Source organism: Panthera pardus, unplaced genomic scaffold (genome assembly GCF_024362965.1).
Source record: "Panthera pardus isolate Hobbes unplaced genomic scaffold, ASM2436296v1 HiC_scaffold_16, whole genome shotgun sequence".
NCBI classification, from domain to species: domain Eukaryota; kingdom Metazoa; phylum Chordata; class Mammalia; order Carnivora; family Felidae; genus Panthera; species Panthera pardus.
In genome coordinates this window covers 2,012,311-2,036,181 of record NW_026526721.1, presented here as the reverse complement: position 1 = coordinate 2,036,181, position 23,871 = coordinate 2,012,311, and the positions used below count along the sequence as shown (strand labels likewise).

Sequence of the window (23,871 nt, the reverse complement as noted above, 5' to 3'; positions counted from 1 at the left end):
AGGGCGGGGACTGGGTCTGCGGCCCTACGGCCCGCCCTCAGCCCCGCCCACAGCCTCCGAGACCCCGCCCCACCTCCGGTCTAACGGTGCCACCTCCCCCCAACAGACCCCAGACTCCGCCCAGGCCCCGCCCCTGTCCCACAGGCCCCTCTTTGCCCTGGCCCCACCCCTCTGCAGACTCCGTCCGAGCCCCGCTCCGCCCCTCCTCCGCCTCAATCCCCGCCCCGTCACAGATTCTGCCTTAAGGCCCGCCCCGCCCCACCACGGCCTCAGACCCCGCCCCAGACCCCACCCCACGATGCATCACAGCCCCGCCCCAAACCCGCCCCATCCAAGACTCCGCCCAGGCCCCGCCCCATTGTGCCTCACAGCCCCGCCCCCTCGCCGCACCCAGGCCCCGCCCCACCTCTTCTTACAGCCCCGCCTCCAGCCCCGCCCTATCCCCGGCTCCTCGCCTTCCTGCCCTTGCAGCTCCGCCCCCACCGCAGGCCTCGCCCACAGGCCCCACCCCGTCTCGCCCTTGCAGCCCCGCCCCCAGGCCCTGCCCCTCGTCCTCAGGCCCCGCCCCCGCCCGAGGCCCCGCCTCGCGGAGCCGCAGGCAGAGCCGCGCGCGTCCCGAGCGGCCGCAGAGGTGGGCGCAGGCCTGGGGTCGCCTCTGCACCGGGTGTGGCTCGGGTCGGGCTCGAGCGGCCGGGAGCGTCGCGCAGAACGGTGTCCGGAGGCGGCCGCGCAGGTAAAGCCCCCGCCCCGGGGGTCGCGGGGGTCGCGGGGGTCGCGGGGTCCGAGCCCCGCCCGCCAGGCCCGGCGCGCGGCGCCGCCACTCCACGCCCCAGCGCGGCCGCGCGCCCAGGGCTTGGCTTTTCTGTTCTCGGTTTCCTTCTTTCTCTAACACAACTGAAATAAAAAGGCGCCGCCCCCGCTGCCGCGTGCTCCGTCCTGTCGGGGCTGACAAAGAGGACCTTTAGCTCTTACTACACTTCCCCGAGGGCTGTCAGAGGGAGCGCCGCCAGTCGGTGGCTCATCCGGCCGCCCTGCATTACGGTTTCTTAAGAGAACCCTGCAGCCCGGTCCTCTCGGTTTCCAGCCTTGAGCAGCTGGGGGGCGGCGGACCCTCGCCCGGCCGGGCAAGCCCCTGGTCCCCTAGGTGTGCAGTGGGTGTGTCCAGGGTTCCTGGACCCAGCCAGCGGTCGGCACGACCTGTCCTTGCTCTTCTGGGTGGCGTTGGGAATCCCTGGAAATAAGTTACAGAGACCCCCGCTGGTCAGATGCTTCAGTGTGCCCGTGACATGCCCCCCAAAGTCAGAGTGCCCCGGGGTTCCCTGCTGGAGCACGGTCACTGATGCTGCTCGCTGCTCTCTTTTAGAACTGACAGAACCCCGCTTTTCCTGGCACGCGAGGAACGAGAGTTCATGTGTGTGTCCGATGGTCGCTTGCGCAGCGGCGGCCGGGGGAGCGGGGAAAGACGCAGCTCTGCAGCACTGAGTGAGCGGACGCTGTCGTGTGTCCCCAGGCGTGGTCAGCATGGGCCCCGTGGGCAAGCAGAGCCCCTCAGCCCCACCGGGCCCCACGGGAGGGTCTTGCCTCCTCCTCCTCTTCTGCCTGCGCTTGGGCGCTTCCTGCCCACAGGGCTGCCAGTGCCCTGACCACGCTGGGGCCGTGGCCGTCCACTGCAGCGCGAGGGGCCTGCAGGAGATCCCCAAGGACATCCCTGCCGACGCCGTGCTCCTGAAGCTGGATGCCAACAAGATCGCCCACATCCCCAACGGGGCCTTCCAGCACCTGAACCAGCTGAGAGAGCTGGACTTGTCCCAGAACACCATCGAGACCATCGGCCCCGCTGCCTTCTCGGGCCTGGCCGGGGGCCTGCGGCTGCTGGACCTGTCTCATAACCGCATCCGCAGGATTCCCAAGGATGCCCTGGGCAAGCTCAGCGCCAAGATCCGCCTGTCCCACAACCCCCTGCACTGCGAGTGTGCGCTGCAGGAGGCGCTGTGGGAGCTGAAGCTGGACCCCGAGTCGGTGGACGAGATCGCCTGCCACACGGCCGTGCGGGACGAGTACGTGGGCAAGCCGCTCATCCAGGCGCTCGACTCCGGCGTCAGCTTCTGCAGCACCCACCACAAGACCACCGACGTGGCCATGCTGGTCACCATGTTCGGCTGGTTCGCCATGGTGATCACCTACGTCGTGTACTACGTGCGCCAGAACCAGGAGGACGCCAGGAAGCACCTGGAGTACCTGAAGTCCCTGCCCAGCGCCCCCGCGTCCAAGGACCCCGTCGGCCCCGCGCCCTAGTGCCCGCCTGTCCCCCGGCACTTTTGGAGAGGATGGTGACTGACTCCTGCTTGCCAGACCCCTGAGCGGCGGGTCCCCACAGCCCTTCTGTAGCAGCACCCCGCCCTTCCAGAACCCTCTCTCGTGTTGTGTTTTAGTCACCACGCCGCCTTTCAAGTCCAACATGTTACCGTCGGGCCCGCTTGACGGGCCAGGAAACCAAAGCTTGGAGAAACGGCATCGCCCGCCACGACACAGTTGGGAAACGACCCAGTCGGGACTTAACACCAGGCCGCCTGTCATGATGTTCCACTTCCCGTGCACTCAGCTGGCCGCTTCCCCGTGGCGTCCGTAGGGTGTGAACAGCGTTCAGAGAAGAATGGACTCGCGCCCCGGAGCGTGAGGTCAGCCCGCAGAGGGTGGGGCGCGGACTGGTCTGTTGGAGGCAGAGTCCTACACCGCAGAACTGGGTTGCCTTGCCCCCGAGTAGCGGTTCCTGAGCACATCCGACCGCAGAACTCTTTCCAGAGCAGAGTAGTAGAGACCAGGTTTTTCTCGAGAGGTAAGTGAAAAAGCGTAGTTCAAACTAACCTTTGAACAGCTTTGTTTATTCTCAGAATGTTTGTTAAGAGTAACGTTTGTACTGAAATTTCACTCCGGGGAGAGGGGGAAAAATCGTAAAAATCAAAACCCGAGAAAACCACGGACAGCAACCCGAAAAAGGTCCAGAGTGGATCGTCAAGGAGGGCGGTGTCCGCAGCCAGACCGGTGCGTCCCTGCCCTCCGTCCCGCCACTGTCCGAGCCTGGTTTGGGGGAAGGCCCGTCATCCTGGGTCGAATCCGTGCCTTGCTTTTCTACTCACTGATGCCCAAAGCAGGTCCTTCTCCAGGACAGGAGGACTGAGATTTGGTGTCTCAAGGCCAGTCAACGGGATGCTACCTTTCTCCAGCAACAGGAAGTCTGTCCCTTCCTCTCTCTGTCTCTCTGCCTCTGTCTCCACCTTTGCCACCAGGAATCTCAGAGCTAATTCCTGTACAACTTTATGTTCGGGGCAGACATTACCTCCACCTGTGTAACTGTGATCTGTCTTCCCAGTTTTATTTTTTGATGTCTTTTGTATGAGTATTTATTTTTAAATTGCTTCAAATATTTGGGTGGGGGGGAGACAAAATTGGGACACATTGCTCATGAACTTGAGGTATAAAGGGTACAAGTTTCATCGAGCAGATGCTTGGAAAGGATTAAAATAGAGGGTGGTCTGTACTCGGAAAGCGTCACATGATCTGACATGGGACACGAACACGGGATCCTATCTGAGTGTTGATTCAGAGATTCAGATTCCCCGGCTGAGACCCAAAAGGCTCGTCCAAACAAGGTCATGATTTTTTCAGTTATGGTGCATTAAAAAGAAACAGCTGTCAGCTTCCAAATACCCTCCCGCACCCAAACCCCCCACTTCTCTGCCCCCTGTCCAGATCAGGTGTGCAGGGATGGGGGGCAGGGCCCAGGGCCGCCTCCCGCAGCCCGACACTCCCAGGGACTAAGGTAGGTGCTGCTGCTGGCTGACCAGCAGGGCAGGGGCCCCACCCGCCCAGGGTGCATGTGGTGGGGAGAAGGGGGCCACCACCCGAGGAGCTCACCACCTGTGGGTTTGCCCGATGGAGGTGACCCGCTACAGGTGCCACAGGACCCGTAGCACCTACACGCTACAGGTCCCCGCCGGGGTCCTGTGGGTACGCCTCCGTGCTGTGAGGGAGGCCTTGGCTTTGTGGGGGGCCTGTCCCCTGCCAGGGAACTCGACATTTCCTCTTACGCCAGAATGAGCCCAGAGAGCCTGGATTCCACCCAAATGTGGCTCTTCAGGGAGTGCGCGGGGCGTGGGGGCTCCTTCCCTCCTTGCCCTTGTTGAGGACCCTGGACACACCAGAAGGTCCTCTCCCTCGTACCCTGAGCCAGAGTCCGGCTGCCAGGCCTTCCTGGCCTTTCCGGGACCTCGCCCTTCAGGGGGTGTCCCAGAGCGCACGCCTCCCTCCAAGGAAGACCACCGGGTCCCTAAACTCCGGGACCACGAAGCTCCTTCCTGCTCATGCGCTCCCCCCCTGGTCCCCGGGAGCCCTCTGCCCTCCCGGGCTACAATCATCATCTCCCCTCTTTCCCCTCCCCTTGAGGGACCCCTTAACGACACCCTGCCAGGGCCCACCCCCCTCCTCACTGCCACGTGTGAGTGCGTCCCGCTGGACGCCCCCAAGGGTCCCACGGCTGAGCGGCCCCAGCCCTGCACCGGTGGGCATTTACTTCCATCTTAAATCTGCCGGGGCGGGGCAGGGTCCAGCTGGCCTCCCAGGGAGAATCCGTGGTGACAGTGTCAGGTATGCGACAAAGGGGGTGTCTTGGCTGGCCAGTCTCAGGGGTAGTGGGGTCACAGCCTTGTGGAACGTGGGTGGCCCTTGGCTCTCACTGTGATCCCCAAACAAGGGACCTTCAAAGCTCTTCATGCACAGACGCATTCCAGTCTGTGAAGCCCGTTTACCGTGGGAGGTAACACGTCACAAGGTCTGGGGGTCAGGGCAGGGTGACTCCAGGGCTCCCCATGGGGCAGGAGGTTGGAGCAGCCACCCTAGCTCAGGGTGGTGACGGGGCCTCCCTTCCTTCCCATGGGGGTTGGTGGAAGGGGTCTGGCTTCTAGGGAGGCCTGAGGGCCAGAGGGGTGACAAGGGGCCGTGAGAGGCTCATGGAACCCTTCGGGGAGCCTGGTCTCCCTGCCCAGCTGCTCTGATTGGGCTGGGGGAGGCTTTCTGCTCCCTTGGTCCCCAGCCTCACCGTGGATGTGCCTCGTGGAGCCCAGAGTCCCACCCCCAACCTGACCCTAGGAGGGGACGCCTGATAACTCGTGGCCTCCTGGTGCCCCAGCCTGCCTCCACTTTGGGCTTTGGGGTCGCTCCCTTGGGTGGCCCAGTGGTGGGGATGGGCCATCTGGACACTCGGGGGCCGTCCCTGGTGGGTGGGCTCCTGGGCAGAAGACCCCTGCGTGGAGGGCGCTCCCAGCTGGGCTCCATGGGGAGGACAGGACGTGCACCGCCAGGGTTCCTGCATGGCTGGGACTGGGGGCTCCTCTTGTAGACTCTGTTCTAAAGCCCTGGAACCAGGGGCCGCCTCCCGCCATGGGGCCCTAAGTCCCCAGGTTGGCCTGCAGTGAGGGTGGATGATGGTTTTAAATTAGACACGCGATTGGGTAAACCCAGGTGTATTTTCCTCTTTTTTTAAAAATTTTTAAAAATGTTCTTTATTTATTTTTGAGAGAGAGACAGAGTGCAAGCAGGGGAGGGGCAGAGAGAGAGGGGGACGCAGAATCCAAAGCAGGCTCCCAGCACGGAGCCCGACGCGGGGCTGGAACCCACGAACCGTGAGATCAAGACCTGAGCCGAAGCCGGACGCTCAGCCGACCGAGCCCCCCGGGCGCCCTCGGGTGTGCTTTTCTTAATGGAAGGTGGCTGCGGGCAGCAGGGGAGGGGAGTCAGGCGGTTGAGAGCAGGGGCTGCACAGCACAGCGCTTCTGGCTCCGCCCTGTGGCGGCTTGGATTCCGCACGCGGTCTAAGGAGTGTTCATGCGGACGCTCCAGTGCGGGGCTGCAGGGGGTCGGCTCCTCCCAGAGGGTCAGCAGAACGCTGGGGCATCAGCCAAGTCGAGGCTGGGGTGCGAGGGCATCTGAGCGGTGGAGCTGGGTCCCGGTCACGAGCACCGGAGACAGCTCGGTGGGCGCTGTGCGCCGGCCTCAGCCCTGCCGGCTTTCCTGCACCTGCTCCCCGGGCTCCCTTGCCGCGGGTTCTCGACAGATGCATTTACAGGAGGCGTTGATCCTGGACTGAGTTACCTGGGGAGAAGCCAGGGCTGCTTTGGCAGACTGTGGCAGAGATGGAATGTTCTGGATTTGTGGCAGCTCCCGGCAAACGCGGGAGCCTGGCATGGTTTCTGTAGTCCTCTTTCCCGGAAGCTGGGTCCAAAGTCTCACTGCCCTCCCCGCTGCCTCTGACCTCTCAATAAACCCCTTTGTGCTTACGTTGGCTGGAGTGGATTCTGTTATCTGCGTCTCTGACCCACTCGACCCAGACCTGCCCCCCGTTCCTCCTTGCCGCAGACCTTGCCAGTACCGAAGTTTCCGGACCCAGCACACCTGAGAGCCCACAGCGTGGCAGAGGGGTGCATACAGAGCTCATACAGGCTCCAACCGGCTCACGACGGCCAATAGTTAAGTTGCAGGGCATCTTGTGAGCCAGTCGACATCATCATGGCAGCTTGAGGTTGACCACGGGGAGAGTCTGTACCCCAGGCGATTGATGGCACCGCAACCAGGCTCCGCTCTCCCGCTCCAGGAGATTGTTAGCCATGTGGGAGCGAACCGCTGCTGGGGACAGGGCGGTGGGGGCAGGAGGCTGGCGGGAGGGTCACCGAGATCACCGTAACCCGCAGTAAACGCGCCCGCTGGGCACGAGTTCCTGTGATCTCAGTGTGCGCTTTCTTCCCAAGCTCAGGACCAGAGTCAGGAGGGTGCAGGGCCCTGCGGCAAGTGGGCGGGGAGGCCTGCAGCAGCCCCAGGCCCCAGGTGGGACGGCCTGCTCTCGAGCCAGCCTTGGCGAACTCCCCCCCCCCCCCCCCCCCCGCCCCGGGGCCTGGCCGCTGTGGGGAATATTTCCATTTTCAGACGAGAAGCCGAGACTCTGAGGTCTGGAGGGGAGAGATGCCCAACTTGGGAGGCAGCTGTGTGGGGCTGGGCCGGGCAGGAATCTGGGCCTTCTGATGCCCAGGCCTGGAAGTTCTCACTCTGGGAAGGACGGGCCCGAGGGCTGTCAGAGAGCAGAGGCGGGCCTCGGTTTCACCCCAGGTCGAAGCACCAGGGGAGCCAGGAGGAGCAGAGCCCGTCCACGGCCTGGCCCGGCAAGGCCAGGAGTGCGGGGTCTGCCTCTGTCACCCTGGCACCGACACTGACCTGGAGGGAGCGGGCGAGGGGCCGGGTGCCAGGTCGGGCACCTAGCGCCTGCTGGGTACCTGTGCGACGGAGGTGGGGAGACCGCGTCCCAGAGCGAGAGGCCCACTGGGCTGAGCTCTCCTGACCCTGTTGGAGACGCTGGGCCTGCGAAGGGAGGGAGAAACAGCCTGGCCGGGGGGAGGGGGGGGGGGCGGTGTGCCGTGTGGCCGCAGGCAGTGGCAGGGGGCGGGGACATTAGATGACTTCCCCGAGGTCCTGCGGGCTGGTGAATGCCCGGCTGGTTGTGGACGGCAGACAGACGTCGGGGCAGACAGACGTCGGACGTCTCTGAAACCTCAGCAGCCGGCAGAGGCTTCTGAGCAGTTGAGGTGTGGCAAAAATCCCGGAGCGGGAAAAGTGCGTTTGTGTGGAGGTGTGGGGACTGTGTGTCTGCCCAGCTGGTGACTGTGGCAGGCGTGGCTCCAGAACGGAGTCCGCAGCCCGTAGGTCACCTGTGGAAAGCCTCTCACCTCGTGAAGCCCACCCGGCCGCCAGCTCGCAGCCAGCCCGAGGAGGCCGGGGCCAATGAGGGTGCTCACCGAGACCCTGCCCCTCCCCTCCTCACCCTGTCCCTCCCCACAGGCTTCCGGAAGGGCAGGGAGATTCCTTCCAAAGGGAGGAGGCCCCTGGGACATCCCTGAACAGCGGCCACCTCGGTGCTGGACTCCCCCGAGGGCCGGCTGTCGGAGCCCACGCACAGGGCGAGCCCCCCGGGCCCCCCGCACCGCTGCCCGGCCCCCACCGTGCCCTCCATCCACACGGGTGAGCTGGCCGTGGCCCCCTTGGATGGGCACACGCTGTCCTGCCCTCCAGGGCCCTCAGCACTCCTGCTGTCTCACATCTGCCAGCACCCCCTCTGCGCCCACTCCTGGGCACCACCAGGGTGGGCCTCGCTCGGCCGGAGGGCTGGGTCCTGCCGTCTCCCGGGGTTGGTGGTGCTGACATGCCCTGCGTGTGGTCAGCCGGGGCCAGGCCCCCCCGCCCCGCCCCAGCCTCCCCTGCTCTCTGGTCTCTCCAGAGCTGCTCGCTGGAGTTGCTGGAGCGAGGGCTCGGGACGGACACCAGACCTCCTGTCCTTGCCCTGGGCCGAGAATCACAGCCTGTCAGTCACATGTCACAATAATTAGGACACCAAACGTGAGGTTTTCCGAGCCAATGACTTGCTTTGTTGACAGACAGGAGCCGCTCTGCTCAGGTTTTAACTATGTGGCCCCATGGGAAGGCCGGGGCGGTCCTGTCACCGTGGCGGGCCCAGGAGCACCTGCCGTTGTGACATCCATTCCATTCCAAGTGGGTTTAAGTCGTCAGAATTTAAGCCTGTTTTCCACCGTTCAGATTTCCTCTGCTGTGGATGTTTGCTCGCGCTCTTTGCTCTGGTTCCCGTGCTCTGCTCCCACTTGGCTGCGGGCCTCAAGGCCTCGGACCTTGGGTGTCGGCCATTTGAACCAGTCAAGCCCTGGATGTACCAGTGTGCTGGTATTTCAACTTTATTGATATTTTTAAAATATATATAAATATCTATTTGACAAATATATAGTCTTCCCTTTCCATTTACTGCTCTTGTGTTTACCTTTAAAAAGTTTCTCTCCAGGGGCGCCTGGGTGGCTGTCAGTTGAGCATCCGACTTTGGCTCAGGTCACGATCTTGCGGTTTGTGAGTTCGAGGCCCGCATCGGGCTCTGTGCTGACGGCTCAGAGCCTGGAGTCTGCTTTGGATTCTGTGTCTCCCTCTCTCTCTCTCTGCTCCTCGGACCCTGCTCATGCTCTGTCTCTCAAATATAAACATTAAAAAAAAAGTTTCCCTCCAAATAGAAAAAAATTCCATTTCAGAATCTTTTTTTTTCTGACACCTGGAACTTTAACTTCTCCAAATTTATGGCAAGACCAAATTGAATTGTTTTTATATAATTTAATACCTGGAGGCCAGGATTTCCCGTATTTTTCTAGGTATTTTTTTTGTGTTAATTCTTTGAAGCGTTCTGTGGATTTCTCTGTTCATCATTAAAAGGGACAGCGCTGAGCTTTTGGTCAACATGCACAAAAACCACACATGTAGGAAATAGTGACAGTGTGAGGTGTCACTGGAGGGTTTGTCCGAATCTCGTCTCTAGGAGTGTGAGTTTTGGGGTCTCCTTAGAGTTCATCTAAGGAGCCGGGCAGTTTTAACCAGGCACTGTTTGTGTTTGTGCACAGGGCGACCGTCTTTGCAAACACCACACTCTGTTGGGTGAGACCTTGAGGGTCATGACTGAACGCGGCTCTGCCCCTCTGCCCGCACAGGACGGCACCCGACTTCTGCCAGTGCTGGGGGCACAGAAGGGGGTCTGGGGCCCAGGCAGGAGGGGTAGGAGTGGGGAGGGGTCAAAGCCCCTGGGAGTGCTCGGCCTCAAGGATGCCCTCCTCCAGTCCCCAGAACCTGTAAATGCATCAGGTCTCACAGCAAGGTGGGATTAGGGGTCCCGGCCAGCTGGCCTTGGGAAAGGGACGCTGTCCTGTGTCATCCCTGTGGGCGTCTTGCTCGAGATTGTTGCTGGTGGACGAGGTGGGGGGAGGAGCCAGGGTAAAGCAATCCAGAGAGAGGGCGTCGGGCCTCCCGCTCCTGGCCGCGAAGATGGAGAAGGGACCTCGAGTCAAGGAGAGGTTCGCTTCCGGAAGCCGGAGGAGACAGGGAAGGGGTTCTCCCCCGGAGCCTCCAGGGGGAATGCAGCCCCGCCCACACCTTGACTTTGGCTCAGCGAGACCCAGGTGGGACTTCTGAGCCCCAGAATTATAAGACGATACATTTCTGTTGCTTTCGGCCACTGAGTGTGTGATAGTTTGTGACAGCGGCCACAGGAGACTGACACAGGAGGCCCAGCCTGCTGTTGGGTGGACGTGGCGGGCGGTGTTCCTCTCCCCGGCATCTGCTGCCCTCCCTCCCTGGGGACGAGGCAGGACCAGTCAGGCTCGGGTCCTTGTACGTGCCTAGGGCCAGCCGAGCCCACAAGGTTCTCTGACGACTTCGGGCAGGTCTCCACTGACCCTCCAGCACTTTCCCAGCGGGCAGAGAGGCCGTCTGCAAGGCGTCCCCGCGCTGTCCTCTCCCCACACGGCGCCTCCTCGTCCTGTGCTCTCAGCCAGAGGCCGGGCCGCCTGGACTCCCGCGCACGCACGGTGTCACCGCGATTTACCTGGTTACCACGCATGCGCCCGGCCTTTGGAGGACGGCTGGCTCCTAAAGCCCAGCTGTTGCCCGTCCTGGGACCCAGCAGCTTCACCACTAGATATGCACCCAGAGAGGGGAAATCACGTGCCGCACGCAAGCACCCCGTGACGTTTGCCGCCGTCGCACTCGGGAAAGCACCCGGAGGCCCGTCAACGGGTGCACAAGCGATGAGCTAGTCCTACCAGGGGAGAAAGCGACAAAGTGAACAATAAAGTTGGTAATAAGAATGAGCAAAGTGCAGGCATGGCCACCACGTAGCAGAGTGACAGAGGCACACGGGAGTGCGAGTGTGCACCCCACTGAAGGGAACCCGAGGGTGACAAAGCTTGCCGGCGACAGAGGCGGGAGGTGGCGCGGCAGGGATGGGCCGGAACGGGGCCCCAGGGGGCCTGGGGGGCCCCCCGGAAAGACTCTAGACCTTGTCCGGGGCTGGTTGTCTGGATTTGCATAATTGGCAAAACTCACTGAACGGGACCCTTACGGTCCGTGCGTCTTAATTAAATAAAATGAAATCAAACTAAAATTAAACAACAATGAGGGCAAAATTAAGGAGCTGCTTCGGAGTCACGGAGCCACGCGCCTTGCCGAGATGCCCTTTCGCTCCGGGCTCGCTTACGAGCTGCTGATCATAACGGATCATTTTAGGGGCTGTCCCAGTACGAAACGGTCCTCCCAGGAGCGGGGAAACCCCCTTGGGCGTTGTGTGTTGCTGATTTGCTAGCATGTGGTTTAAGGCAAGGAATCCACGTTCAGAAGTAGGACAGCCTGTCTTTCTCTTTCAAAAGTGATTTTACGTAATCCAAGTTTGTTTAGGAAAACACACCTGAGCAGGTAAGTGGCCACGAGGCCGGTCCAACCGTGGCCTACTCGTGTGTCCGGGAATGGTGCCCCGGGCCACGCAGCGGCCATACCACGTCCTCATGCTGCAGCCCCGGGGATGAGGGGTCCCCTATTTTAGATGTGAGGGACCCCAGGAGACCAAGGTTGAGGGGCTCGGTTACTTGCTCGAGTTCAAACAGTAAAGAGAAGAAACAGGGCTTGGCCCCGCTCCATCTGACAAGAAATGTGTGCACTTCACGGTCCCGCTGGACGGTCTTCTCAGCAACATACAACTAGAGAAGGGGACGCCGGGGAGCACTCCGGGCACCTGCCCTGGGGACGGTGCGGAGCACTCGGGGCACCTGCACCCTGGGGAAGGTCGGGGAGCACCTGGAGCGCGTGAACCCTGGGAAGGTTGGGGAGCACTTGGGGCACCTACACCCTGGGGACGGTTGGGAGCGCCCAGGGCACCTTGGGGACATGCCCAAGACACGGTCCCTGGCTAGAAGGGCCTGGAAGGTTTGTACACACCTGTGTGCGTGTGTGTGTGCACAGCTGTGGGGTATATGTGCATTTGCGCACATGTAAGAGTGTATATGCATGTGTGCATGGGTGTGTGTGCACATGCAGGTGTATATGCGTGGGCGCGTGTACGTGTGTGTAGGCATGTGTGGATGAGTGAATATGTGTTTGAGTGGAATGTATGTGTATGTGCGTGTGTGTGTGTGTGCGTGTGCGTGAGTGGGTGTCTATGTATGTGTGGGGGATGTGCATGTGTGTGGGTGTGTGTAGGTGTGCGTGCATGTGAAGTGGTATGTGCGTATATGTGCATATGTGTGCATGGGGTGTGCATCTGCATCAGTGGGTATGTGTGTATGTGGAGGGAGTATGTGGGGGTGTGTGCACGTGTGTGGGTGGGTGTGGGTGTGCATGTATATGAGGTGTGTGTGTGCATACATGTGCACGTGTGTGCATGGGGTGGATATGTGTGTGTGCATGAGTGGGTGTGTCTGTGAGGGGGATGTGCATGGGTGTGTGTGTGCAGGTGCGTACGTCTGTGTGTGTGTGCGTGGGTGCAGGCATGTATGCCTGGGGGGGACATGCATGTATGTGAGGTATACACGTGCATGTGTGGCACAGGGTGAGGGGGATGTTGGTGGTGCCGAGGTTAAGAGGTGCCCGGAAGAGGAGCCCATCCCGCCGGAAGTGTCGAGTGTCGACCGCGGTGAACACGCGACCTTGCCAGGGCGCTCCACGTGCGTACCTGGCGGATGGTGAAATGGGCGAAGCCCCACGTTGGCCGGGCTGACGGGGCAGGTGTGATCCCGCACCCTGGTCGTGCCGAGCCTCGTCCGGGCTTCAGGAGGGAGCCCTGGGAGTGAGAAGTCCGTGCAGAAGTTTTCACGGACGTTTCTCCCGGAAGTCGCGACTTCGGAGAAATGACCCCAAGAGAACTGCAGCTGTACCAACACGTCCTTCAAGTTATTTACCGCCGTAAAGACGGTTGAGAGTCCCACGGGTTAACAAAAGGCGCCCAGCCCGGCACGCTCCGGAATACTGCCTCGGGGAAGTACTGCGGCTCAGCTGCCAAAGGGACAAGAAGGTGGCCACGTCAAACCACGCGCGAATTCATGGGAAAGCGCAGGCCGCCTTGCAAATGCTCATCAACGGACAAAAGCCAGGAGAGCTTACTTGAAAAGATGTAAATATTTTAGTGTTCTCTCCGCTTCCCCTCTTGCTCGCATTTGTACTTTAAACAGATCTTGATTTACACTTTTGTGTTTCCACCCAGTAGAACAGAGATCAGGTTCTGTGCCAAAGACGCGGAGGCACCGTTTGCTTGCAAAGTCCCGGGAAGGATGAGGTGGCTCCCACCGTATGTGCCGCTGTCACCTGCCTCCTTCCTCCCTGGGCTCGTCCCCCATGGCGAGCCAGACACACAGCAACACCAGCCTGGCAGAGAGGCCGCTGGTGTACGTCTGGGTCACTCCGGGGGGAGAGAAGCTGCGTGGGGTGGCGCCCGGCTGGCCCCTCCCCCACGGGTAAACTGAGGCTGGGTGATCAGGAAGTGGCAAGTGGGACTCCTGCGGGCCGTTGCCTGTTAGCCCCTTGTGTTCACCAGGCCTCTCCAGAGCATCAAAACCGCCAGGACGGGATGTGTAGAGACAAGAGCTTTGTCACAGGGACCGGGTGCAGAGGATTTCAGCGGCTGCTGAGGGCCACTGGCGGGGGGGGAGACCTGGCAGGGCCAAAGGTGCATTCCGGTCTGAAGGCAGGAGAATCCCCCTTGCCGGGGAGGCTGGTCTTTTGTTCCATTCCTCCCTTCACCTGATTGGGTGAGGCCCCTGCATTGCGGAAGGCCACCTGCTTTACCCAGACTCCTGTGATGTGTGTTAATCTCATCCAGAAACATCCTCCCGGTTGACACATAAAAGTAACCATCCCGGGCCGGCCTCCCCTCTCCTGTGTGGAGGCACCTGTGGAATAAGCCCCCAAGATGACCACCCACCAGTGCCCTCTGCCGACCCTGCCCGAGGGCTGCCCGCCCCCCGGCAGGCCACCCCAGCCCGTGGGGTCTCTTTCTTCCTTGTGTCAAATCTCAGGTAAAATCAGAGCCCCTGCCCCCCGTTGGCCCTAAGAAGGTCTCGTCTCCCCACGACCCCTCTCTGGGAGTGCAGGACACCGCTTTGAATCTGAATTTCAGGGGAACGACAAATACCCCTTTAGTGTATGTTCCGTGCAGTATTTGGGGTTCACATATACTAAAAACAGCATCCGTGGTTTACTTGTGATTCAGATTTAGCTGGAGAGCCTGCATTTTTATGTGGCACCCTCGGCCGGCTGTCCCTGGACCGGCTGTCGCCATCACCACCTGGCCCAGACCTCCCTCGAGCCCCAGGCCCCCCTGCCCTCTGCGGCTCTCCCTGGGGAGGGACATCCTCGTCCGGGGTCAGCTCCAGCCCTCCCCGAGGTACACGGTCCACTTATTGGCCTGAAGGGGGCTCAGAAAAATCTCAGCTTTTGGAAATCCGTATTGAAATCCCAACTCTGGCCTGGCCGGAGGAGGCGTGGGGTAGGCTTCCTTCCTGGGAGCAGGAAGGGCACCCCGTTCTCACATGCACGTGGCCGTGGGGAGCCAGACCCCGGCGACAGCTGGGGCTGCGCCGTGCCCCCTGCTCTGTGATCTTGGGCAAAGATCACCGAGAGTTGACACTTGAAAGACAGAAACAGCAGAGTACCAAACCAAGGGTGGGTCCCTGAGCTCGGGCAGTGGCCCGGCTCCACATCCCTCCCCGGCCCTCGCTCTCCTGGAGCCCGTGGCCATGGGTGATGGAATAGGCCTGGCCTGGTCCTCACCCCACAGGCCTTCCCAGCAAAGGCTGCAGCACATGGCCGTTCTTTTACACGCAGATTGCGAGGGTGTGTGTCCTGTCGCGCCCAGGGAGGCAGGAGGCCCCCGCAGGGCAGGGCTGGGGCGTTAGACATGGGAGCTGAGTGAGCGCGGGCCCCGAGGAGGTGTCCCCAGTGCACCCCGCACGTCCACGAGGCCAGTGCAGTGACCAGGGAGCCGGCCTGCGTGGCTTTGCACGGGGTGGGATGGGGTGGGACCCAGTCCCCGCACCGCTGGTTCCTCCCCGAAACCGACCCCCGCCGCATTCCTGGCTAAACCGAGGCCGGAAGAGGCAGCGAGTCCCTGCAGAGGAGGGGCGCCCTCCGGCTCGGTGACCCGGGACCCGAGGGCACGTCCCACCACGCTGGCCAAGTGAACCGTCCCCCCCACAAACACGCAGACGCCTTCAGGCCTTTGGTAAAGAGCGTCATAAATATATTTCTGTACAGACAGTATACAATAAATAGCCGGTGTGAGATACGTGAATCCGCATGAAGCCTGTGCCCGCGCCCGGGTGGGCCGGGAGGACCGTGGGGAGGTCCCGCTGGTTCTGAGGTAAAATTTTGTATGAACTTCTCCCTTGAGGCGAACCCCGGGCAGCCCGCCCGGGCTCGCAGGGCAGCACCCGACTCCGGCCCGACCGCCCGCGGAGCCCCCAAATCCGCCGCGACGGTCACCGGGGCAGAGAGGTGGACGGACGGCCCCCCGGACGAGGGCCAGGGCCCAGAAAGGGCCGGCTTCTCCCAGGGCTCCGGGAGGGGCGCCGGTGCCCTCACCCCGTCCTCAGCTTCAGCACCCGGGAGCGGGGCTCCTTCGCGCTGGAGTAGACGAGGTAGGAACCCGCCGCGGTGCGGAAGGTCTCCCAGTCTCTGCAGCCGAAGGTCGGGAGGCTGTGCACGGCCACGAACCCTTCATACCCCTGCCACCTGCCGGAGACATACCGTCAGCCTGGCCGGCCACAGGCAGGGGGCGAGGTGCCCACTGGGTGTCCGAGCGGGACCCTCCGGGACCCTCTCCGGGCCTGCTCCTGCCCCTCCGCCCCACCTGCCCCCCCGGGGCTGCACAAGCTCTCCGCACCACAGTCAGCCTGCAGAGAGGGAAACTGAGGCAGGAAGGGGGACCCTGCCCTGTCCCAGACCCCGCAGCTCCTCGCATCCATCCCAGATTCTGCCCCTGGTCCAGAGTGCCGTGCGGCAGGCACCCCCCCTCAACGGGCAGGGGGGACGTGGAGGGGATCCCGGCGGTTCCAGAAGGTTCATTGTAGGGGCTGAGCCAGGGCCTCCCCTACTCCTGGGGTCGGTGTTGACAGTGAGCACCTGCCCTCAAACACATACCTGTCACCACAAGGGCATCACCATCGTGCCGTCTGTTTACAGGGGCTCTGCAGCCCGGCCCCCTCCCCACTTTGGGCCCCCACACCTGCCCACCATGTGTGGCCATCAGTCGTTCTAGGGTTTGCCCTCCAAAAGGGGTCCACTGGCGGTGGCTTCACTTTCTAAGGTGGGGTTCCCACGGCGGGCACCTGGGTCAAAGGGCACCATGGTTTTCATTTGGTATTTGTCCAGAAACTTCCCAGAAAGGCCTGGGCAGGTCCTGTTCTGACGGGGAAGGAAGGGCAGGGCTGTTCCACAAAGGGCGGGGCCTTTAAACAGCCTTTAAGTCTGGGGAGACACCATCCTCAAGCTTTGAGAGAGCAGCTCCTAATGTGTACTCTACTCAGGTTTCTGATTTTCTTCCCGTGATTCCTGTTCGTGCCCTTGCCCATTTTTCCAAATTAAAATTAGCTTTGATTAACCTGTAGGGGTTCCTCTTCCATTAAATGTGTGGTCAAAAGTTTTCTTTTTAATTTTTTTTTTTTTTTTTTTTTGAGAGGGAGAGAGAGGGAGACACGGAATCCAAAACAGGCTCCAGGCTCCGAGCTGTCAGCACAGAGCCCGATGCGGGGCTCGGACCCACAGACCATGAAATCATGATCCGAGCCTAAGTCAGACACTTAGGGTGCCACCCGGGCGCCCCAATAGTTTTCTTTGTGAATAGGATGCCTTTTCCCCCAGAACCCTGAAGTTTAGGGTACTTCCCGGCAACCTTGCACAGGCCTTGTTTACGGAGGCGTCGCGCCCTCCCGGGTAAGCTTGCGGTCAAAGTTGTCTTAGCTTTTCTGCTAATATTTCTGTTGTTTACTTGCTTACAGTTAGATTTTTAATCCCTGTAAAGTTTATTTCTGTGTATAATATACAGCAGGGTATGGCTGTGTTTTCCTCCAGACGGATAGCAAATTATACACAATTACTTATTAAGTAACACATAGCACATGCTTTCCTCGTTGACTTGAAACACATTAATCACATTAAATGTTCATAACTTGCTGGCTTCTCTTCTGGACGATATGCCTTCCCGCCTGTGTGTTTATTTTTCGCAGAAACCACCTGCTGTGTTTCCATTGTCTGAGGGCCTCCTCCCCTCCTGTGTTTTTTCAAAATCTTGGCCACATTTGAAAATATATTCTTCCGCATGAATTTTAAAACTACTTTGTCACGTTAAAAATTCTACTTTCTAGTAAATCGAACAGGCTAAAGAAACTTGGCGATTTTTCTAGTAAGATATAGATGACCAAAGTTGTCTGGAGAAGAGGTAAAAGAAAAAACTGACTTCACTGATAACCCTGGGAGAAATTGGGCAAGTTGTTCAAGAGACGCTATTGAACGAGAACAAAGCCCCAGTGGCTTTATAAGAGAATTGAAGCTAGGACTGCCTGGATGGCTCAGTCAGTTAAGTGTCTGACTTCGGCTCAGGTCATGATCTGACCGTCTGCGGGTTCGAGTCCCGTGTCGGGCTCTGTGCTGACTGCTCAGAGACCGGAGCCTGCTTTGGATTCTGTGTCTCCCTCTCTCTCTGCCCCTCCCCTGCTTGTGCTCTGTCTCTCAAAAATAAATAAAAATGTAAAAAAAAAAAAAATTAAAAAAAAAAGAATTTAAGCTAACCACAAAGAAAGTAGATACATCTTACTATTTGAACTATCCCAGTCTGGGGGTGCAGGTGGAAAACGTCATGATAAACAGCTGGAGATAGAAAGGGAAACGTCCCAGGTGTTGTGCTCGCACAACTCGAAAACCTCCCAGAGGCGACTTCAAGACAGCGCCCCGGTGCGTGTGTGAGGAAAGGCAGGACATCTGACATGGGGACAGAGCTGCCACAGTCCTGGATGGGAACATTTCATAGAATGAAATATCGCGAACTCTCAAGGCACGGTGCCGGAATACTGTGCCTGCGGCCAGGATCCGACGGTGGGGGCGTCTGCGTGACCAGCGGGCCACCCGGCTGACCCCGGGGCATGACCCAGACTCGGCCTGCTCCGAGGTGACCCACAGACTGCCCGCCTGTGCCTGGCTGTGGCCGGCGCTCACCCCACTGCCGACAAACCCAGGCTGTGCGGAAGGGGGTGGCCCTCGGAGGCTCCTTACCTGTAAATAATACTGTTTACCAGGAAGGTGTTTCCGTCGAAGGAGTTTGCGACCACCAGGAAATAATCTTCTCCCACCGAGAAAAACTCCCAGTCCAGAGCGCTGCGGAGACAGGTGAGCAGGCATCAGCGGCAGCCGGCGCTCTGGCTTCCAGCCCGTTCCCCCAGGCGCAGAACCCCGGGCCCACTGCCCACCCAAGATCCAGAGCGATTTCGTCACACGGCGCATGGGTCTGTTCCGGGGAGGTGCGAACTGGTCGTTCGCTTTAAAAACGTTTTTTGAATTTAAGTCATAAAATACAAATGGCATAAAATTTTCATCCTGTCCATTTTCAAGCATACAGTCGAGCAGTGTTAAGTACATTAATAACACTGTCTAACATCGCCACTGTCCGTCTCCGGAAACTTCTCAGCTCCCCAAACTGAGCCTCTGTCCCCGTGAAACACTAACCCCGCGCCCCCAGCCCTGGCCCCCACCCTGCTCCCCGTCTCTGAATTGCGAGCTTGAGGGGCCTCGTACGAGTGGAATCACACCGTTTTTGTCCTTTGGTGACTGGCCTATCTCACTCGCTATGACGTCCTCGAGGTCTGCCGTGTGGTGGCCTGTGTCACAGCCCTTTCAAGGCCAGATGACCCTCCACCGTGTGGAGGGACGGTTTGCTTATCCCTCCGTCCGTCCACGGGTGCTTGTGCTGCCGTGGAACGAAGGCAAAACTCTGTCACTGTGAAGAGGGGGGAGCCAGCGGAGAAGAGGTCCCCAGGGTCACTCCGCGGGGGCGTGCAGAGCCCCTGGAGGCAGGAGTGAGGACACGGGCTTGCCCCTCGGCTCCCTGCTTGGTACCTGCTCAGGTGCCGACACGGAAACTTCCTCCTGCGTTCAGAAGCTCTGTTTCTCATCCCACGCCCCACCCCCTGCCGCCGCACTCTTCTTGGATGGGGAAGCCGAGGCCACCGCTGTGCGGCAGGCGGGATGCGGCCGGGCGCCCCAGGCCAGGCCACTGTGTCTGCGTCCAGCAGCTCAGAGCCGTGGCCTGTTCGGGGGGTGGAGGGCCACCCGTGTTACTGCGGACTTGCCTCTGGGCTCCTTCCTTGTGGGGGCCGAGGCGCTGGCCTAGAGCAGGGGGCTCACGCGGCCCCTGGGACACTCGGGGGCATCGCCTCTTCTCTTCCACCACCAGGTTCGTGTCTAGGGCCGCCTCCAGTGACGGCCAGTTATGATTCGGCTCCAAAGTGCTCCCCGAGGGGAGGCCGGCCACGCCTTCGCCTGTGCGGTGTGGCCGCGGGTGACGGGCAGGGTGGTGCCCCGGGAGGTAGTCGTCCAGAGGCGGCGGGTTCTCGAGTCAAGGCGCGTGGGACTCACGCCGTCTGCACCAGACTCCTAGCAGAGGCCAGCTTTGCTTTAACGCGGTAGAAATGGGGGCGTCCAGCCGTGAGTCCCTGCTGAGCCCCCAGAACGGGTATATCTCTGTCCTCCAGAGCCACACCGTTTGGTCAGGGTGGAGAGACCCACACGTCCATCATCTAGGGGGTACACAAAACACATCCACCCACGCATAATGGAGTATTATCCGGCCGTGAAAAGCAGCGAGTGCTGACACACACCAGAGCGTGCGTGAACCTTGAGGAGTGCGCTGAGTGAGAGCGGCCAGGCACCAGAGGCCACCTCCCATATGACTCCACGTCTTGGAAACATCCAGAATGGGGAACCCCGTGGAGACAGAAAGTAGAGCGCTGGTTGCCAGGGTTGGGGTGGGGGCGGGGGGGGGCAGCTGAATGGTAGGGGTTCTTCTTGGGGTGATGGAAACGTTCCAAGTTACCTGGTGGTGGTTGCACATCTCTGTGAATTTAATAAAAATCACTGAATCGCAGCAAACCAACCAGCCACAGTGTTGGAAAGCGGTGAGAGCCGAGCCTACAAATACAGTAAAACCTTGGTCTGCGAGCGCGGTTCGCCCTGGAAACAGGCTCGTCATCCAAAGCACTCGTATCTCAAAGCAAATTTCAAGAACCACTGGCTCAGCTGGGATCACGTGACGCTGGGCGTGTGGCAAGGCGTCGCGCGTTTGCCAAGTCGAAGCTTATTCGAGACGGTTGCTCGTCGTGCAGACTCGCCATCCAGGTTTTACCGCAGAGGCCACGGAGTCCGTCAGCGGGCCCAGCGGGAGGTTCGCAACGTGTTGAGGAGTGAGGCCCCGTCACGCCCCCAGCGGCCGCGCACCGCGCCTCAGGCGGCCGCCGCGTGTGCCCTGGGAGTCTCGCGCGGGGCTCAGAGCCGTGCCGCCTCCGCCGGGTGGGCCCCGGCGGGCAGCGCAGGCAGCCGACGCCCCAGAGCCCCTGGGACGCCGCGCCCTGCCCTTCCAGCCGGCCCCCAGCCTCCAGGCGCACCTGCAGGTGGTAATCTCCTGGAACCTGACGAAGGTCTGCGCGGTGACATTCAGCTCGTAGATGACCGAGTTGATGACGTAGGAGTCGTTGCGTGCTTCCATTTCCACGTCGTAGCTGTGACTGTTGGCGACAGCCAGGAAGACCCTCTCTCCGATGTGAAACACCTCCCAGTCCGCGGCGCCGAACGTCTGGGACAGAAAGAGGAGTGCGGGGGGCGGGCGTGAAGAGAGGCCCTCGGAAGGGTCCCGGCGCCGCCGCGCGGGGAGACACCCCTAACCCGCAAACCGGCTGGGGCCCCGCTGCGCTGCACGCACCAGTCGGGCGGCGGTCCCCGTCTGGCTTCGCTCGCTTTTCCAGCCTCCTCGCCACCACTCCTGTCCCGAGTGTGGGTGCCCAGCTGCACCCACGCCCGAAGAGGTCATCTGTGCAAAGTGCCTCTTAGCCTTCTGAGTCCCCCACTCCCCCATGCGCAATGCTGCCCCTCCAGCTGCTATGACACCTCTTCCAGGGAGCCCTCCCTGCTTCCTCCAGTCCTGGCTCTGAACTCAGGAGCAGCCTCTAGATACTTGTGTTCCTCACCACACGCTCTCCCTGGCCTGAGGCTTTCTTCGGACCCCGACGGCAGCCCCGTCTCTGGGCTCCCATGCAGGCTGCTCGTCCACAAATCACTTACAGCCCTCGGGGGTGAGACGCACGTGGCGCAACGGGGCCGGACTTGGACACGAGTGGCGAGCCGTGGAGCCTTTGCCCCGACCTCCAGCTGCACGCGCTGATTTGCACGTGGGGCCCACGAGGAGGAAGTTCATGTCCGGTTTACGGCCAGCATCTCAGGGATTGTGGTGACGCAGGTGGTGCAGGGAAGGAGAGGACCCGAGGGGTCCGGGTCCGGGCCCTGGGTCTGAGCCCTGGAGGGAGAGGGCAGGGGCGGAAATAAACGGAGACATTTTCCCGGGAAAACCAGGGGCGGGCACAGGGAGAGGCCCTTTGGGCGACAGCAAATGGCAGGGGCCGAGGAGAGGGAGAACGTGGTCGCTCCCCGGGGCGGGGTCTGTGGCTGATGGGAGAGCATGTCAACGCCCAGGGGAGCCTGAACCACGGCCAGTGCAGGCTGCCAGGCCTTCAGTTCCCATGTCCGCAGGAAGGGGGTTCTGTTGACCCCATCTGTCCCCACGGGCTGGTGAGAGCTGCAGAAACTCTCCAGTGGCACACTTTGCATTGAGGTTGTCTTTAAAAGTTTGCCTCCAGGGGCACCTGGGGGGCTCAGATGGTTCAGTGTCCGACTTCAGCTCAGGTCACGATCTCATGGTTCATGGGTTCAAGCCCCACGTCAGGGCTGACAGCTCAGAGCCTGGAGCCTGCTTTGGATTCTGTCTTTCTCTCTCTCTCTTTGCCCCTCCCCTGCTTGTGCTCTGTTTCTCTCTCTCAAAAATAAACATTAAAAAAAATTTATTTTGAAGTTTGCCTCCTGACTTTTGGCTTCTGATGGTGGCAGAGGGCTGCCTGCTAGACTGATCCCTGCCGATAGCAACTGTAAACACGACTGTGCATGCAACTGTCGGAAGGTTCTGGAGAGTGGCCAAGGGCAGGCAGAAACCGGAGGGGCCGTGACCCTTGAACAAAGGGAATCACACGCACAAGGTGTGTGCTTATCTGACTTTTCCTCTGAGGACTGTCCTTGTCCCACCACGCGTGGGCATTGCACTCGGGTGGGTGCAGCAGGCTGACTGGCTGGGGGTCTTGAGGGGAGAGTCTGGAGTTCCCAGAGTGTCTAGAGACAGAAGGGGACTATCCGAGAGAGGAGGGAGGCTCAGAAGGGGGAGCCCCGATGTCTCCCCGTTAACCTCTCTCAAGTCCTTGTCTGGCTCCCGAACTGCACACATGGGGTGAGTTTCCCGGGACCCACAGACAAACAACAGGCGAGAGGCCAGAAGCATAAGCAGAAGGCAAGCATGACCCCTGATCAAGAGAAAATACTGGACAGAAATGTACCAACGGTGCCAATACTGGAGCTGGCAGGCACAAGCCACGATGACTCTGATGAGAGTGTGTAGGGAAAAGGGCTGGGACGGGGAGCCACCCGGCCGGGCCGTCCAGAGGGCGTCAGGGAGCCAGAAGGGAGACCCCTGGCGGTTACCCAAACTGAAACACACAAAGGGGACAGTAACAAACATGAACAGAAGGGGGATAATGCAACGCGATCCAACGCACATACAGCTGGACCTTCCAGAAGGAAAAGAGAATGAGGCAGAAGAAAACATTTAAATCAAAATCTTCCCACATTTGATTAAAAACACCAAACCACAGATCCAAGATCAGAGACCCAACGCAGAATAAACACAAAAATCCACGCCCAGACACGTGGTGCTCAAATCACTGAAATAGAAGACAAGGCGAGAACCTCAAAGGCAGCGGGAGAAGACACATTCGCTACATCGGCACAGGGACGGCCGTGCCTGTGACCCCGGACTTCTCACCGGAGACCAGCGTCAACGGAGAAACATCCTCAAAGTGTATGAGCTCTGAATTCTAAAACTGGTGAGATTATCCTTCACAAATGAAAGTGAAATGAGGCCCTTTTCAGACAGAAGTGACAGAATGATTGCCAGCAGCCCTGCTTTGCAGGAAAAGCTGGAGGCCACTGCCAGGGCTGAGGGCGGACCCCGCCGGGCCGAGCCAGGGTCTGCCGCACAGATGCTCAAGGGCGCTGGAAGGTGAGCTCTGGGCGTATACAGACAGCTGAGCGTTCACAGCAAAATACTGACAGATCCCGGGCGTCTAAAGCAAGCACACACAGCACACACATGTACACATGCACACACACGTGCACGCACACACATGCATGCACACGCTTGCACACATGTACACACACGTGCACACACACGTTGCACAGCAGCCCGACACACAGGTAGGGATAACATTATATTGTCACAAGGCTATTACTCCTACGTTATCAATAGTGAAAAGGCGTGTTGGTGGCATAGTGGTGAGCACAGCTGTCTTTCGATAATGAAAAGGCAAAAAAAAAAAATTAAAATAAGGACAAAAGACATTTCCCAAATGAAAGTACAGAAAGCCAATAAATGCGTGGACACACGCCCCCTATCTTGAGTCCTCAGGGAATTAACAACTTTAAACCACACAGAGACATCACTTCGCACCCAATGTGTAAAAATGCTGACAAAAGCAAACGTTTTCTCCTCATCTGGAATCTTCCGTGGGGGGGGCCGTGGTGGAGCCCAGAGGAGGTGCTCGGCGTGTTCTGGGTGCACCTGCCTGGCTGCAGGGGGTAGCGGGGAGCTGTGTGTGTGTGGGG

At 60.1% G+C, this 23,871-nt stretch overlaps 2 protein-coding genes across 2 annotated transcripts in view; one reads left to right on the top strand and one right to left on the bottom strand.

Annotated features, from left to right (window-relative positions):
* Positions 1 to 573: 573 nt before the first annotated feature.
* LRRC3 (leucine rich repeat containing 3) lies at positions 574 to 6,332 on the top strand. The gene is made up of 2 exons (XM_019432714.2): positions 574 to 733; positions 1,364 to 6,332. Exon 2 carries the CDS (start codon positions 1,522 to 1,524, stop codon positions 2,293 to 2,295), a length of 774 nt encoding a protein of 257 aa, XP_019288259.1. The 5' UTR covers positions 574 to 733; positions 1,364 to 1,521; the 3' UTR covers positions 2,296 to 6,332.
* Positions 6,333 to 15,090: 8,758 nt separating this feature from the next.
* Positions 15,091 to 23,871, bottom strand: part of TSPEAR (thrombospondin type laminin G domain and EAR repeats) — a 157,233-nt gene continuing 148,452 nt past the window's right edge. The window contains exons 10-12 of the mRNA XM_053903016.1: positions 20,559 to 20,746; positions 18,175 to 18,276; positions 15,091 to 15,639 (exon numbers count right to left, since the gene is read on the bottom strand). Coding sequence (XP_053758991.1) covers positions 15,486 to 15,639; positions 18,175 to 18,276; positions 20,559 to 20,746 — 444 coding nt within the window. The 3' untranslated portion in view covers positions 15,091 to 15,485. The remainder of the gene's footprint in view (positions 15,640 to 18,174; positions 18,277 to 20,558; positions 20,747 to 23,871) is intronic.

Bases quoted from the DNA above. Each gene is read 5' to 3' on its own strand.
- LRRC3 (XM_019432714.2), top strand. From the start codon at position 1,522: ATGGGCCCCGTGGGCAAGCAGAGCCCCTCAGCCCCACCGGGCCCCACG.